Raw genomic sequence first — 18056 nt, forward strand, 5'->3', positions numbered from 1 at the left:
TCATTATAAAATTTTACTCTTTTTAATATCATTTCTATGATTTTTTGCTGTGTGCAGTGGAAGAAAAATGAAAGCATACCTCATCTCTATCTCTTGTTCCTATTAATATGAGCTTCCTGATTGCATTTAATAGAAAGTGTAAAGAACTCAACTGCCCTTCAAAATAAAACCACTTTAAATTTAACCATTGGCTTAGAAGATTTTACCTTTATGTTCCCAAAGTGATTTATAATTTGACCTATAAAACTCATTTATCCTTTAATAAAGTTAGTCAGACATTTTACTTTTTTCTAGTAAAATCTCTTATTATTTTCTAATTGGTTATTGTTGGTATATGTGAATAATTATGATTTTATAAATATATAGATATTTACATATTAGACTGTGATATTTTGCCAAACTCCAACAATGCTATTATTTCATTTGAAAATTATTTTTCTAGAGAAATGTGGGTTATCAAACAATATAAAATAAGTACTTTGTCTCTTATTTTTCAGTTTCAACCCTTGTTTTTTCTTTTTGAAGTTTTTTTTCAGGGTAGCCAATTAATTTGAAGACTTTTTGTCTTATTTGTGATTTAAAATGTGATTTATCATTTATTGTTATTTATTTTTGAGGGGGTAGTCACACCCAGGGATCATTAGGGATTACTCCTTGCTCTGTTCCCAGGAGTCTGGGGCTGGAGCGGTAGTACAGTGTGTAGGGCGTTTGCCTTGCATGCGGCCAACCCGGGTTTGATTCCCAGCATCCCATATGCTCCTCCAAGCACCACAAGTAATTCCTGATTGCAGGAACCAGGAGTAACCCCTGTGCATTGCCAGAAGTGACCCAAAAATTAAAAAGAAAAGTAATTACTCCTGGTGGTGTTTGGGGGACCATATGGAATATCAGGGATTGAATCCAGCTTGCCCAGGTTCAAGAAAAAGTTCTACCTACTACACTATAGTTCAGGCCTCTCATTGTTGTTTTTACAAAGAATGTCTTTTATTAACCAAGCATATTTTTCTAAGCACGATTTAGCACTACTAGAAGATTCTCTGAATATTTATTTATTTTATTGTTGTTCTTCATCCACTATAAGGAAAGTTCCATGAAAGAAAGGCTTAAGATAAGGGCCAGGACATATGGTCTATGGTTGGAAGACCATGGTTGGACTTGGTTGGACATGGATATGGTTGGTCCATGGTTGGAAGCCTGTCTCAAGGAATGGGGGAGAGAAGGGACCATTATTACAATGATTGGAAGTAGGCAAATGACCAAACAAGATGGCCTCTCAGTATCTGTATTGCAAATGATAATACCCAAAAGGAGAGAGAGAGGGCGAGAGAGAGAGAGAGAGAGAGAGAGAGAGAGAGAGAGAGAGAGAGATCCTGCTGTAGGGGGAGGCTTAGGGTGGGGGGTTGGCAGGAGGGATATGGGGGATATTGATGGTGGGAAATGTACACTGGCAGAGGGATGAGTGTTGGATTATTGTATGACTCAAACTCCAATCATGAAAGCTTTGTAACTGGATCTCACGGTGACACGGTGATTCAATAAAAAAAAATTATTTTTTTAAAAAGAGACTATAAATAAATAAATGAAAGAAGGGCTTCTCTCTCTGAATTTCTAATCCCCGAAAAACTACTGACTTTTGGCAAGGGTCCTATCAAATATATCAAAGTTCTTTCTGGCAAATAGGTTTCTCCCTAAAGAAAAAATCTCAGGGGCTGGAGCTATAGCACAGCGGGTAGAGTGTCTGCCTTGCATGCGGCCGACCCGAGTTCGATTCCCAGCATCCCTGGAGTACTGCTAGGAGTAATTACTGAGGGCAGAGCCAGGAATAACCCCTGTGCATCTCCTGCTGTGACACCCCCCCCCCAAAAAAAAAGAAAGAAAAAAATCTCAGACTGGAATCATTCTGTGTCTAGTTTGGAGTGGTAGAGCACACGTTGTGCATGTGGGAGGCGTGACTTCAACCCCTGGCAATCTGCGCAAGACTGGAAGTAATCCCTGAGCAATGTGCCGTGAGTAGCACATGAGCACTTTTGACTGTGGCCAGGGAAAGAAAAAGGAAAAGTATTCCCATCATTTAAGGCTCATGCCAAATGTTTCTTCTGAACGTAGGTTTCCCTCATTCCTTCTTATAGTTTCCAAACATCAAGTATTTTCCCCTAATATTGATTATCTAGCTTAATTTTCTTGTTTTGAATTACCCAGGCTTCTATATTATCTTTTAACTTTGACTTCCAGTATCTTAAAAATACATATTTCATCCTATTTGTATCCTGTAGAGATGGTCCTTCACTCAATGACTGGGCAGCAGTTCATTTATGAAATTCAGTATCTTAGGGTTTTCAAACCAAATCTCTTTTGCTCAAAAACTTTTAATTGAAAAAAAATGTTAACATAAATACAAGTCAAAAAAATGTTTTAAGAAACAAAAGTCAAAACACTATTATTATGGGTAAGTAAAATGCTTGCTTATCATTGCTCTTTGTATTATTTATAAAATAATACATAATTTTATTTATTAAAAATTATTAATAAATAAAATAATTTTATTATTTTAAATAAAAATAATATTTAAATTTTCGGTGGCTTACCCAAAGAACATATATATAACCTTTCAAACGGGATGGTTAAGGGAAATTGCCGCAACTATGACTTACCTGGAAGCAAAGTCAAGACATGGGACTTGACTAGAAACTGTCACTGTCACTGTCTTCCCGTTGTTCATCATTTGCTCAAGTGGGCCTGTCTCTGCCACACGCAAGACAAACGCCCTACCCTCTGTGCTAGCAAATTCTAGTACTGTATATCTTTAAGAGTTCATAACGCTAAATGCACCTTGAGACGTGGATGCTTTGAAATAATTGATAGCACGCACAGAAGACTCCTAACTTTGGTGACTTCATAGGCTAGCTTTCTATGCTCAGTAATTCACTCTAAAAGAAGGGACGTAAGTACGGACTCTCGACCTTTGTTGCATGTAGAAAGACCACAAGAACTTTTATAACCCTCGATACTCACATAAAATCAGATTCTGTGAAATCAGCATTTCTCAGAGTGAGAATAGTAGTCACTAATATGTGAATATACCCAGGTGATTCCAATGTGGACCAAAGTCTGGGAATCAGCACAGCTGAAATTTTCTAGTTTTCAAGAAGCTTCTGTTATTTTCTTCTATGGCCACTAGATGCCGCTACTGTCTGGAGATAGTTTACTATCTGGAAGTATTTTGTAATTCTTTCCTAGGAGAGGACTTAAAAGCATCACCGTTTTCTGAATAGAAAGGCGCAAAGGAAATTTACTTTCTATTCACTTATTTGTTTAGAAAATACTTTGAAAGCTGGGGATAGGATTCAATGTCATTTGAATTGAAAGTCTGAAACAGATGAATTCTCCTCAACTTAATACTAATGAGAGAAAAGGTCTCCACCCCCCCCCCCACCCGCCCGCCCCCCCATCCTCCCAGCAATTTGTCATTATCACTGCCTACTCATTTCCTGGGTCCTTTAGCGGTCCTTTAGCGCAGAAAGCTTGTGCTATGGTCAAACACTGGATGTGTGAATTCACAAGAAAAGAGAGCAATGTCATTTGAAGTGTCCCTTGAGCTTTTCAGATCACAATGTGCCTGGTTCTCTCTGTCACAACCACTCTTCGTTCTGCGCCTATCATCTCTTTTTGGACTGTATATTTATTTCTTCTTTGATTCCCTTTCTATTTCTTGTTGACATTTCCAAAGCCTTCAAGGTTAGAATTCGTTTGCTCATCCTGTGCCTCTAGGATCTTCCTAGCAAAATGACCTGGTCAAAATATTTCTTCTAGAATCATAGGTTATGGATATGAATACTTAAGGAATATGTCTAAAAAAAGTATTCAGGGGCTGGAGCAATAGTACAGCAGGTAGGGCGTTTGCCTTGCAAACAGCCAACCCAGGTTTGATTCCCAGCATCCCATATAGTCTTCAGGCACCACAGCAGTAATTCCTGAGTGCAAATCCAGGAGTAACCACTGTGTATCTCCTGGTGTGACCCAAAAAGAAAAAACAAACAAACAAACAAAATGTATTCATTTGGATGGCAAAAAATATGAAATAAATAGTAATTATTAAGTTTTACGGGCTGGAATGATAGCACAGCAGGTAGGGCATTTGCCTTGCACATGGCTGACCTGGATTTGATTCTTCCATCCCTCTCGGAGAGCCCGGCAAGCTACCAAGAGTATCCCACCCCCATGGCAGAGCCTGGCAAGCTCCCCGTGGTGTATTCGATATGCCAAAAAAAGTAACAACAATTCTCACAATGAAGACATTACTGGTGCCTGCTTGAGCAAGACAGTGCTTCAGTGCTACAATGCTATAAAGTTCATATAAAATGTGCTCATTTTAGAGATTCAAAGGCAAAACTTGATGGCAAGTCTTTGAATGGAGCTGGTCACTTCCCAAGAAGGATTTCAAACCATGGTGATTGTCTGAAAGCCATTTCTTATGTTAAGTCCAAAGAGTTATGCTAAGGTCTAAGAGTTTGGGGCCAGTGTTCTTTTTCCAACTCTATATAGTTTTGCCTGCAGACATCACCTCTGCCCAAAGGTATGCAGAAGAATGAAATCCTGTTCTCTCATCCATGCCAGGTGTCATCAGCTAATATTAAATATGAATACATTTAATATTTGGGGATGGAGCAGTAGTACAGCAGGTAGCATGCTTGCCTTGCACCCAGACATACTATCCTCAGCATCTCATATAGTTCTCCAAGACCTGCCAGGAGTGATCCCTGACTGCAGAACCAGGAGTAGGCCCTAAGCACTGATGGGTGTAGCTATAAACCAAATTAGGTAAATAAATAAACACTTAATATTTTATTTAATAATTAGAAGTAATATACTTCTAATATATACTATATAGTATATGGTATTGAAAAACAAGGGCTTGCAAATAGTCTTAATTTAAGATAGTAATAATGACTTTTCAGGTTTTCGACAATCTTCAGCTAATATTTCATAAATTATTTATTACTCTTTTCATAGATTTATTAAGAAAACAAGTTAGTCTTATTACTGACTAGAAGAAATTGGTTTTCCTCTCTCAATGCTACAGTCTGTTAATAAACTCAAGCCTGGTGCAACAGATATATATCACTGGTATATCTTTTCTACAAACATTTTACTTATTAAAACCTATTTGATTAAGAATTGTCTTTCTACCATTCTCTTCCTTCCTGCAGACTTATACTACAGATAGATATGTAACCTTTTTCATTATGACTCTCATAGGGAAAATTTGTTCTTGCTTAGAAAACAAAGCTATTTGAAACTGGAGAAATATAACAGGGGTTAAGGTTTATGTCATTACATGTGGCTGACCCCAGCTGGATTCCAGCACCACTGATAATTCCTGAGTGATCCCTGAGCATAGAACCAAGAATAAGTCTTGAGCAATACCAGATGTGATTCTAAAAACAAAAATTTAAATTTAAAAACAGAACACAAAGCCATTATTGGAGACCTTGGAAGAATAACTGATAAAGTTGTTTTGAATGATCTCTAAGACTGCAGTGGAATTACAGAAATATCTAAGTGGCTTTTACATAAATCTGCTCAAAAAGCATATTGGGCATTGATATGAATACACATGACCTGCCTGAGTGGAGAGAAAACTCACCAATTCTCTGTATAAAGGGTCCAAGGTAAACCACAGAGCCACAGCACATCTCTGGCCCTTAGTGACTGCCTTCACTCCGTGTGGGTTCTCGCCTCCAGATGAGAAACTAATCATCCGTCCACACTTTGGTTTTATAGAGGCCTAAGAAAGAACAAGACACAAATTAGATTTTCAATTCCAGTATCTGATTATTTGTCTCCTGTCTCTTCCCTCCTATGAGATTATTTTGATGGTTTTAAACATTAAAAACAGTAATTCTGGGGTAGAAGACACAGATTCTTTAAAATTTTCTTATCCATAAAATAAAGATCTAGTTCAGAAAAATAAAATTATCCAGGCAAAGTAGATGGACTATTTCATGCATATGGCAATTGGGGAAAGTCTTCAGTTCATTTCTCTACATGCAGGAGATGTAGATTTAGTGTTTGTGAAGTGATAAAAGTAACCAACGGAATATCTAGAATGCTATTCAATTTGTTTACTGATGAAGGTAATGGGTTTCTCCATAGTGGCCCATTTTCTAAGACCTTAACAGTACATGTATGCCTCGTGTATTTTTCACAAAGCAAAAGTTCCCCCAACAATGCTTAAATATCTCCAGTGATGTGTGCACAGTACCATTTGGAGTGACTCATTCCTTGATGGCAGGGGTTCTGAAATGATTTAGAGTTCTTCCAAGAAGCTGCATTGCTCAAGAAGAACTTTCCATTCATTTCCATTTTATCAAAAGTCTTGGTAGAAGATGGTAGAAAGGAGAAGAGATATTGCTGGCAGCTCTAGGCCAGGGTATTGGATCATATATCACTTGGTAGTACATGCTCCAAGGCAAGTGAGTTTAAACAAAGAAATATTGCTTAAAGGTACAGGGGAACCCTAGTCATTTGAGTAAAGAGGTCATCAACATTTAGAAAAGCAAAAAAGTGGAACAAGACATTCTTCTCTGTAATAAGGTAGGCTTACTCTATCTTCTTTCTGAATTGCCTTAAGGTACCAACAAGATTTTGCATTTTTCACTGCCAATAAGGAAAAACTACTTGGAAAATTTCCTAAAGTCTTAGAATAGTATATAATGTAGTTACACTCAGATTTTGACTTACATGTTGAAGATCAAATGTGTAGAAGTTAAAGTCTGAGATTGGTGTCTGTATGTGTGTGTTTGTGTGTGTGTGTGTTTGTGTGTGTGTGTGTGTGTTGAGTCTTAATAGAAAAGAGGTAATTCTTTTAATAGAAAAGAGGTTATTCTTTGGCTACAATAACTGAGAAATGATTAAATGATTTATCTTTGCTAAAAAGAGTCCTCTTCCTCCTCCTCCTCTTCCTCCTCCTCCTCCTTCTCCTCCTCCTCCTCCTCCTTCTCCTCCTCCTCCTTCTCTTCCTCCTCCTCCTCCTCCTCCTCCTCCTCCTCCTCCTGCTCCTCCTCCTCCTCCTTTCCCCCTCTCACCTTAACATTCTTTGGGTACCATACAGTGCCTAGGATCAAATTCAGGTCCTAGCAAAAAACATATATATAATTTTCAACTTGGTTTTTCCTGGCACAGAAATTTGCTTTAATTTTTTTAGCAACTTTACCAAGCTGAAGTAACATCATTAGGAAAATAAGTGATCCATTGACTGAAGTGGATGGGATCAGTTATTGCTGGTTGGGTTCACAAGGTCTCTAGGGTTGATTAGGAGGATGGGCTGAAGAGGTAGTGCAGTGGGGAGGACTCCTGCCTTGCACATAGCCAATCTAGGTTTGGTCCCTGGCACCATCTGGTCCCCTGCGACATACCAGGGGTGATTTCCGAGCAGAAAATAAGGAGTAAGCCATGAGCACAGACTTTGACTTGTTCCAAAGCCAAAAATAAATAAATGAATGAGTAACTGACTGATCATGAGGAGGGCATAACCTGCCGTATATTAGCCACTTTCAGCCATAAACAATCTCTATTTATGACAGAGTCTCCATGGAAAAATAGGTTCTGAAATTTAGACAAATGATCATAAACATATTGGAAACATTTTTCCACTACAATGAATTTAACTTTTCAGGATACCAACGGGACTCATTAAATTTTATCTTTTTCAAAATTGCACAAGAGAACCCAAAGTCCCTAAATACTCAATTTTGCAAATAAATGCTTCTGTTGAAAATAATCCATAAATCTTCCAAGTATGATGACAGACTATCTCCTTTGGTTCCTTTGCTTCCTCCCACAGAACTGAAGATTAAGTCAGAGAAGTACTGGTGTTAGACTTTTTTTTAACAAATGTAAATCTTCTGTCACCATTTGGCTAATTATACAATTTCCATATTTTTCCAAAGTCGAGGATTTTAGTAGTTTTTTTACCCCACCCCTATTGTGGAATCATTTCCCTGCTTCATTTGTCTCTGTATCCATTTATCTCACTTGGGAATAGTAACATGAGAATTTTTATTAACCATAAAATTTCCCTAGAAGTACCATCATTGATGATGTGGAACTAATTTGTAAAACGAAATATTTGAACTTGGAGCTTTTCAGTTTAATCAGAAAATCAGTTTTCATTTGCTTTTTTATGTGGAGAGGTGGTTTGGTGTTCAGTAAGTTTTTAAATACTTAAAAAATCTTGAAAATATAAAAGTATGTAAAATGGGAGTATCATCTGATTTTATACTTTTTAAAGGGCAGATTTCCAGTTAACTTACATTCAGTAATGAGTGAAATACTGATTCACACACTGTACCATGATTTTGGAAATTACTTTTAGACATATAACATTTGCAAATATCGCCACTAGATGGCAGAAAAGTAAAGAAATCTTTTCAAACACCAGTCTGATTTTCTTGCATTCATTTTTAAATATTTAAGGTGTCAACAGAGCTTAGGAGTCAAATGATTTCCACATAGAGACTCTTCAAAAACGAGAATTTTGTATAGGAACTTTAAGCTCCAATCTAGGCTATCAATCTTGATTTAATTTCCCATATAATGCAGCATCAAAATACACTCATATTAACACTTTTTTTTACAAGAGCTACAGGGTGTCTTTATATACATTACTGTATTACATTGTACAAAATATTTTTGTTACTTTTAACAAAGTTTCTGGAAAATGTTCATTAAAATCCCTATTGGGTTGCATTTTTAAACCAGTAGTTCGCAGTTTTTGTTGTTCTTAATCTCATGTGCCAATCCAAAAGCATCCTTTATATGGAAATTTTACCGTTGAAAAAAGAGTGTAATGTATAAAGGGAAAACAAAAATCAAGAATGTTTGTGGAAATAACATAGACATAAAGTTCTTTGTTGTTGCTGCTTTGGATTTTTTTCTTTTGGGGACAACACCCAGCAGTGCTCAAGGGCTGCAGCCCCATTTTGTGCTCAAAGAAGTTGCTCCAGGTGGTACTGGGAGACAGAAGTGGTATCAGGAACTAAATTCAGGCCTCCCATATGCAAAGCATGTGTAAGGCGCATTGAGCTATCTCTTGGGTGGGCTCTAAAGAAGTAATTCTTATCATTTATTTCATTCATGCCACAACTATTTAAATTCTGTATTAAAAATAAAAAGATCTCAATATATTTATGAGTCAATTGCATTATAAATTGGAAATCTTATTTTTAGACAAGAGAATTTCAAAAGATCTGTAAGGGCTTCTTTTCCAAAACCACTACTTTGCTTAACAAATGGTGGCTGAATTTTTAACTTTTGCCTTTTACTTATGAAAGAGTAGTTAGAATTTTACACAAAGCACACACACATATACACCCATATATGTGTATTCCTTTGAGCCCTATACAAAAGGGGGCTTCAGGGGTATCAGTTGTCTTAGCAGTTGAAAATTGTATGGAGAGGCCTCAATAGATATGAGTTCCATATCTGAGAATTCAACCAACCTACATTTTAAGTTGGTTAAGTCTTTAAGTGTGAAACCTGAAGACAGATATTAACCCACATACAGAGGCTGAAGAGAGATATTATAGGGGTTAAGGCACTTGCCTTGCACTGATGACCTCGAGTTTTATCTCTGGTACCATATATGGTCCCCCAGTCATCGCCAGGACAGATCCTCGAGCAGAAAGCCAAGAGTAAGCCCTGGGCACAGGTGAGTACTCTCCTCCCCCAAATTCCACATACATGTGAATCCAGTTAAATCCATGTTGTTTGTGGACCAATTGCTTATTAAATTGAAAGTATAAGTTCATTTAAATTAGCCACATTATATGTACATGCATGCTTGTGTACACAAACAAACATATATTTATAATTTTGGTAAATAGGGTTCTGGAATACATGACTAAAAGAAGTACAGAGATCAATTTACTTGAACTATTAAGGGATCATTTGACTTTTCTTAGGTTTGGATTACTTAAGAATTAGTGGTCTTGTGGGGAGGTTGTTTGTTTGCAGTGCTCAGGGATTACTCCTGGCTCTGTACACAGTTTGCTAGGGATAGAACCCGGGTAGATCCCCATGCAAGGCAAGCACCTTACCTGCTGTACTATCTCTCCAGCCAAAATGTGATGTTTTTGTTTGTTTGTTTTTATCAAATTACCTAATAAATAATTAGAAGACCAAAATTCTGATTCCGAATACTAATTAGCAACGAGAAAATTCTCAGTATCTCTATTCTTAAAATTGCTTTTAAGATTTTTAGTGGCTACATGACTCACAACTCAGTTTCTTTTATATTAGTAACTCTAAACATTAGATTTCTCCCCTAATACGAGGTCTCCAACAGGCACAATCTAGCCTTGCAAAACAGACTAGAAAAATTTTATGGATAACTCCTAGGTTTTTATATATACATTTACTTATATTCTACCTCAATTATTTCAAAGATCCAGAAATATTTGAAATCTAACCATCTGTAACCATTTTGTGTGATAAGACTTGCAAAACCAATAAGACTGGGTTGTATTTTTTAAGCAGAATAAAGATACTAGAAAAAGTTTACTTACAGTCACAGTCTTGGCATCCATCTCAGTGAATATAAATTCTCCTCCTTCAAAGTCATCATTCATGTAGAGAAGTGCACTAAATAAGAGGAGGAAACTTGTTTGTATGATTACATGCCTCCAGCATGATGAAACACTGAAAACTGCTAATGAACTGATCAGCCTGATTAATAACTTATCTTTCAACTGGATACTAAAATAGCTCACCCTATTCTGTACAGCATCAGATGGAATTTGGAATATACCCCTAAAGTATCTATTATTTTTATATTAAATTATTATATTTCAATGTTCATCTCACTTTTTTGTAGGGGTTGTTCTTGGGCCACACCCAGAAATGCTCAGGGGTCACTCCTGGATTTGCACTCAGCAGTTACCCATGGTAGTACTTTGGGGACTACATGGGATGCTGGGAATCTTACCCGGGTCCACCACGTGTAAAGCAAGTGCCCTACTGGCTATATGATCACTCTGCTCTCTTCATCTCACACTGTGCTTCCTTCACAGGAAAGAGAACCAGATATAATCTAGATATTTGAACTTGTCCACATGGTTCACACTGTTTTGTTTATTAGTAACTCTAAACATTAGATTTCTCCCCTAACAGGAGAGCTCCAACAGGCAGCATCTAGCCTTTGCAAATAGCAGTGTTCATGAATACTTTGTACTGGGTACAGTGGAGGAATGATGACAACCATTGCACATAATGGTGACCACAGCTCCTGATTCTCCTAAATCACTAAAGTATTTTTCAAGTAGAGGACTTTTGTTTTCTCTTGAGTTTTCAGCTGCTTGTTAATAAAATGTAGACAGCACACAATGTTGTGATAAGATCCATATATAGTTTGAGCCATAGAGTTCTTAGATGGAGAGATATGTACCACAAGGGACAGATTCCAGTGAAAGCAAAGAAGATGAAAATAAACCTCATTTTTCTATAAAACAAAAAAAACTTGACTTTTTTAAAGATGAAAACGCAAGATAATAGGCATAGATGGTTTTGATAAAAAAAATATCAAAGGAGAGGATAAAGTTGCTTTTGTGTGTGGCGACTGCTTCAGAGGATGCTTTAAGAATCTCTGTTTCACAGAAATGAATGTGTTGACAGGAAAACGGACCAGCTTTCTAGTTTTCATAGTTTAATTGACAACTTTTGGGCAAAAATCCTGATACTGAAAGTGCTGATGGCTGTACCTATAGTCCCGGAATGTATAAGCAGGGGGCTCCTTCCAGCATTCATTGGCTTCTGGATCCAAAAGGCAGTTGTCAGCATGGATAGGATGACTGAGGTCATTTCTTCTATCCTGTTGACCTGTCAGAAAAGGGAATAGGGAAAAGTGAAAAGGATGGAGGGCAGGTACCTTTAATAGCAAAACTGATTACACAACACCACCTGTGCCTGTTTCCCATCGCAAATCTGAGGCATATGCAGAGCAGAATACATGAAAACACTGGGTGACCAGTGTAAATTCTCTGGCCATGTGTTGATATAAATTTGATGAAAAAATTATGGAAAAATCACACCTGCCTTCTCAACTACCAGAATCTCTTGCATAATAAATGTATACATTTGTTAATAAATAAATAAACCCATAGTCAAAATAATAATCTAATAAAATCCACAAATTTCGGGGATGCATGAAGGTAGAAAAAAATGAGATAAAATTAAAATGTTAAAATAAAAAATATTCGCTTCACCTGAACCCTCTCAAGAATAAATGTCTACTGCTAGGATATTTTATCACTCCTCTTATTCAGGAAGGTATAAATAAGTGTGGGAAATCATCCCAAGGTCAGGATAGTCTCCTGGGTAAAACAAATTTAGCTGCAAATGTGGTTCCAGGCAGAAATAGAATAGGAGATTGCACTGACTTTAAATTTTAGTTTAGACAATAAGGGCTGCAAATGTAAGGCCCAGGCAGGGGACGGGATTATCCTGACTTCAATACTATATATTAAAGGACAGAGAAGGAAAGAAATCTAGAGGGTAAGGAAGAATATGAGATAGGGAGTAACAGGGAAGCAGGGTTCAGAAGCTTCGGGTATAATGTTCATGTGGGGGAGGGGTACAGCAATACATCCAATGCACAAACTCCATCACATTGAAAACATGAGAGACAAACTACAACCACCAAAGTTTAAAATGTGCCTGTAAAGGTTTTAGGCAGGAAGGCAGGAAGAAACATGGGAACACTGGTGGAGGGAGTTTGACACCGGTGGTAGGATTGGTGCTAGAATATTATATGCTTAAATTCAACCATCATAATTTTGCTTGCCTTGCATGCAGCCAACCCAGGCCAACTCTGGTTCGATTCCTCCATCCCTCTCGGAGGAGAGCCCCAGCAAGCTACCGAGAGTATTGCGCCACACGGCAAAGCCTGGCAAGCTAATCCTGACGTATTCGATATGCCAAAAACAGTATGAAGTTTCACAATGAGGACGTTACCGGCACCCGCTCGAGCAAAAAGATGAACACTGGAGGACAGTGCTACAGACAGTGCTTCTGTTTAACTCTCTATAGTCACAGCTATGTAAATATCCCAGCCTTTGCTCTAAATGTATCACTCCTTCTTGATGTGTCTGCTGTTAAAGTACCTGATACCTTAATATATCTGATAACCTATAATGTACCTGATAACCTGATAGCCTTAATGTGTCAATTAGTGTAAACAATGGCTCACATGACTGGAGCCCAGGAGCCAGGGAGGGAGAGTGAGGGAACAGAAATTGTATCCAACTAATGGTTAGCTGATCCCTTTATTTGGGGTTGTTGAGGCTTCTTTGTAACTCAGACAAGTCACAGACTCTCTCCAATTCATTCTTTATGAATGACTTTGCTGGACAGAAGTCAAAGGTGCCAATTGTCTTCATTGGGGTGAAGATAGCACCATAAGATCTAAACATTAAATGAGGACAGTAGATTATAAGGAATTCTTATAACATTGCCTCCTTAAAACATTTGTTTTTATAAGTACCTTCATTTTCAGTGCTTACACTCAATGTTTCTGGGCTTAACAAGAACTATCATTTCTGTACTAATAATAACTGGAATAAGATAATGGGGCTGACTCTCCTAAAGAGAAATTTGACAAACAAAATTTAAAAAAAAATAAAAGTTGCATCTTTTTTTCTGTGTGATTTAAGCAAGGAGGAGAAATAGATGTGGAAGGGAAAATAGTCAAAACAATGATTTCTGGAATGCTAGGGAACCAAAAATTAGAAAGGGAAAATCAAAAAGAAAGGGAAAAATAAGACTTAGTAAGTACACTTTTTTGTTTTTGTTGTTGTTTTAAGAATTCTCCGAGATGATTGGTCTATGATACAGCTAAGTTTCATTCTGTATTATTTTGTTGTGTTGTTGTTGTTGTTTTTGTTGTTGCTGTTTTGTCACTGTGGATAAAAGAGAGCAGCTTGGCCTCTGGAGTCTCACCTGACAGGGCTGTTCGGCAGACCATGTGTGTATAGGAGAAATACAGAGTTGAGTTCAGCATGAAATAGGATTCTACGATCTTCCGAGCCTTCTCACTGATATCATAAAACAGGCGGGCACTCTTCAATGGGACTCGGCCTTCATAACCAAACTAAGAAGAAAAGAAGAACATCAGAAAAAATGGGTTCATTGGAGGGAAGATGCTAGATTTTATTAATCCAACATGAGATGTTCATCTCTGTGTTAGCTGGTGAGAATCACATGTTTGTGGTTTCCAATTATTAAAGTGAGTCTATGGGAATAAGCATCATCCTAAACACACATTAAACACTCTAGATAAGTCACTCCATCTCCAGTCTCATGACACTGGTAGAGATACCATTTCTTATGGTATAAAATTACTTGTCTGTGTGTTTTCATCAGTAATCTGCAAGTTCCTTAAAGAAAATGGGATTGCTTATTATTTATCAGATAAAAGTTCAGGATACATGATAAATGAATGATTGCAAGAATAAAGAGATATTCAAAACCAAAGAGGTGCTATTTCACACTGACTTCCTCCAACAGTTCTTATAATTCTATATTCTACCATATGTGCCATTCATAGCAAATTACAGATGGAATTTTATAAATCTAATTCCCACCAAACCCACTCCTGGTTAAGACTTTACTTTGAGTGCTTTCAGGACAGTTGCTCCTTCAAATTTTTCATTGGGTGTATGGGGTGAAGTTTTCCCTCTGTATCCATCGCCCACAAGCATAATTCCCTGAAATAAAAATAAGAAAATACTCCGTTAATGAAACTGCAAATTTTCATGCCTACATGTTTTGTCTAACATATCTGAAAACTAAAGTCAGCACTAAGAATTATTCCCATTTTATTTCAGAATCCCTATTTAGTTAAATTCTTTCAACCTAAAAATATATATTTATTTCGTTTTGCCTTCTATTTTAATTTCAAAATACTACATTTTTTTAGAATGAAAGTATAGATTATAAATACATCAACCCTTTGTTGATTAAAATAAGTATATTTTTCCCAATGACTTTATATGGTAGAGGGGCATATAAAATCAGTGCAATAGAAGACTATTATCCTATGAGTAGCCTATTTCAAATACACTAATTTGAAATAGACTAATTAGTCAATAGACTAATATCATAGCTATTTCAAATACTCTGGTTATGTCTGTGATCCAACTAAATGCATTCCCACTCAAATGCTATAAAAATGCCCCCTGCAATCACTGTCATTTTCTTGTTTTAAGAAAGAAATTTCAGGTCTCATCGCCTAGAGGAATTCAAGTGAGGTCAAGACCCACACTTACACTGGCCACACTGTGGAGCTCCCGGCACTGTTCTTCAGACAGGACATTGTCTAGGAGAACCCGCTGAGTCCCGTTCAGTTGCTCAGAGTTATATACAAACGTGATGTTCTCGTAGAGCAGGGGGCCCCCTGAAAGGACAAAGCATATCATCCACCTCGTTACCTCTGTCTGTAAGGGTGGGAACACAGAATTGCCAGTCATCTTTCAATAATCCAAAGAAAACTTACAGATTTGGAAGGTTGATAGACATAATATGGATCCAAGAAAAAAACCCAGGCCTGAGTGCCAGGTTATGTGATATCATCATCATAGTATATTATACTTGTAAATACTTGAGGAGTGGTATATTATGCTTCCATTTGGTTCTGGTAATGTTTCTCTTAAGTTGGCCTTACCCACTGTGCAGATCATTTTTCCTAATTCTGTTACAGAAATCACTTGACTATACATTTGCAACCTTTGGCATGATATATAGTCCTTGGTTTCCTTGGTGTCTAGAGAAATATTTTTGCCAAGTGACTCAATTAATAAATGTTCCCGCAGAGCTGTCACACAGAGATAATCTGCCTCTTTCTTTGCCATGTTAGGGTCCACAATTCGAATACAAGACGCCCGGTAGAAGTTTAAAGATTTTAATAAAGAGAGTTGCTACAGTCTGACCAGCCAGGGTTGCACCCCATAGAACGACTCTTGGAGTACGACCCCCTCCAAGGGGGATTTAACTACACCTAAACCACATTATTGGCTGACTACCAGGTTATTTCCACTCCTACGCAGATTGGTTGGTACCTCTTAACAGTTTTGCAAGGAGTTACCCCATCTACTTCCTCTTTTCCTATTTCTCTTTCCAGGGTGGGTTCCAGGATACAGTCTCGGGTTCACTCCCAGTTCAACTGTCAGTTATTAAACATATAAACACAAAATGTCTCCTAACAACTAAAATTGTTGCACTTTGGTTCATGCCAAAAATGGCTGTGCTTTGGTTCTAACATCATCATACTATCACCTATGTGGCTAAGAGTCTAATATTTGTAATATTTATTTTTCTTTCTCTCAAAGAGTATGCACATATAACATTTTTCTTTCCAATATTGGAAGAGTTTGTTGCTTAAATTGTATATTTTCACGGGGGTGGGCATTGGCGGAGGGAAGTGGACACTGGTGAAAGGATTAGTGTTGAGACATTGCATGCTTGAAACCCAATTATGAATAACTTTGCAATTTCACAGTGACACACACACACACACACACACATATATATATATATATATATATATATATATATATATATATATATCACTGTAGCACTGTCCTCTCATTGTTCATCAATTTGCAAGAGCGGACCCAGTAACATCTCTGTTGTGAGACTTGTTACTGTGTTTGGCATGTCCAATACGTCATGGGTAGCTTGCCAGGCTTTGCCATGAGATACTCTCGGTAGCTTGATGGGCTATGTATATATATTATAAGAAATACCATGAGAAGTTGGAGAGATAGTACATTGAGTAAAGCATTTGCCTTGCATATAGCCAATCCTGATTTGATTTTTGGCTACAACATCTATTCCCCTGAGCACCACCACACAGGAGCGGAGCTATGAATAAGCCCTGACCACTGCCCAGTGAGAACCACCATCCCCCAAAAGAGAAACACCATAAATGTTTACTAAGATTAGAACTCTAAAACCCAAATTCAAAACACTGAGTAATTATGAAGCAGTAGATCTATGTAGCCTCCAGAACCAGGATGTGCAACCAAATGATTCTGATACCAGTGGTGTTTAGCTCTATAGCGTCCACTCAAATCTGAACCTGTTATATTCCCAGGGTGCCCATTCTGCCCATTCCTCTTGAATTAAAATGTCACTTTTAGTGTAGAAAAGAAAGAAATTTTGTCCATGGTGGGAAAAATTCTTCTGATTATAGTTTCTTTAATGGAAATAACAATGCTAATCCTGAATAACACAGCCTAAAATATCTTTCGGAGGTTACAATCTAAATGCTTCACATCCACCCTCAAATGAGCCACATTCTGTGCTAGAAAAACAATGGTGAATGTCAGCAGTGCCAGCTTTTATGAAACTTGTAACCTGGGAGGGAAGACAAACACGGGAAGACAAACATGTTTAAGTTGAATTATCATACGACAGTAAAATAATAATAATCATGATCACGATCACGATCATCCTGTTGTTTGTCGATTCCTCGAGCAGGCACCAGTAATTTCTTCTTCATCCTAGCCCTGAGATTTTAAAAAGTGCCATATTCAAGGTTCTTTCAGGGTTAGGAGAATGAGACCCATCATTGTTACTGGTATTTGGCAAATTGGGTATGCCACGGGGAGTTTGCCAGACTCTACCATATGGGCAGGTAACATTCGGTAGCCTGCCAGGTTGTCCAAAGTAAGAATGAGATAATAAATTGCTTCCGGGAGCTGGGTTTTATAGTCTCTGATGATGGGATTACACGGCATTGATGGGATTACACGGCGCCAGGGGGCCAGTTGGTGGGTGTGACCCCTGCCTACTGGAAGATGGAGGATCTGAGTGGAGGATGCTCAGCCCCAATCTGAGCAGGCTTGGAGATCTCAGCCCTGGGACCCGCATGCCTTTGTTCCTATGCTGATACCTTCAAGCCTGTGTAGAGTGGTCTCAGCATGGTGGTGGCTGGTTCTGGAGGTCTTCGGCTGCCGGAGCTCTGCTCGGGGCGGGAAGGGAAACTCAACCCACCCCCCTGC

General features: G+C 37.8%; 1 protein-coding gene across 1 annotated transcript in view; it reads right to left on the reverse strand.

The window, feature by feature from the left end:
* Positions 1 to 18056, reverse strand: part of P3H2 (prolyl 3-hydroxylase 2) — a 194945-nt gene that overhangs the window by 6805 nt on the left and 170084 nt on the right. The window contains exons 9-14 of the mRNA XM_056121651.1: positions 15321 to 15448; positions 14664 to 14759; positions 13993 to 14143; positions 11757 to 11874; positions 10566 to 10641; positions 5645 to 5785 (exon numbers count right to left, since the gene is read on the reverse strand). Coding sequence (XP_055977626.1) covers positions 5645 to 5785; positions 10566 to 10641; positions 11757 to 11874; positions 13993 to 14143; positions 14664 to 14759; positions 15321 to 15448 — 710 coding nt within the window. The remainder of the gene's footprint in view (positions 1 to 5644; positions 5786 to 10565; positions 10642 to 11756; positions 11875 to 13992; positions 14144 to 14663; positions 14760 to 15320; positions 15449 to 18056) is intronic.

The sequence above is a fragment of the Sorex fumeus genome, unplaced genomic scaffold (genome assembly GCF_029834395.1).
Source record: "Sorex fumeus unplaced genomic scaffold, SorFum_2.1 ptg000044l, whole genome shotgun sequence".
Classification (NCBI taxonomy): Eukaryota; Metazoa; Chordata; class Mammalia; order Eulipotyphla; family Soricidae; genus Sorex; species Sorex fumeus.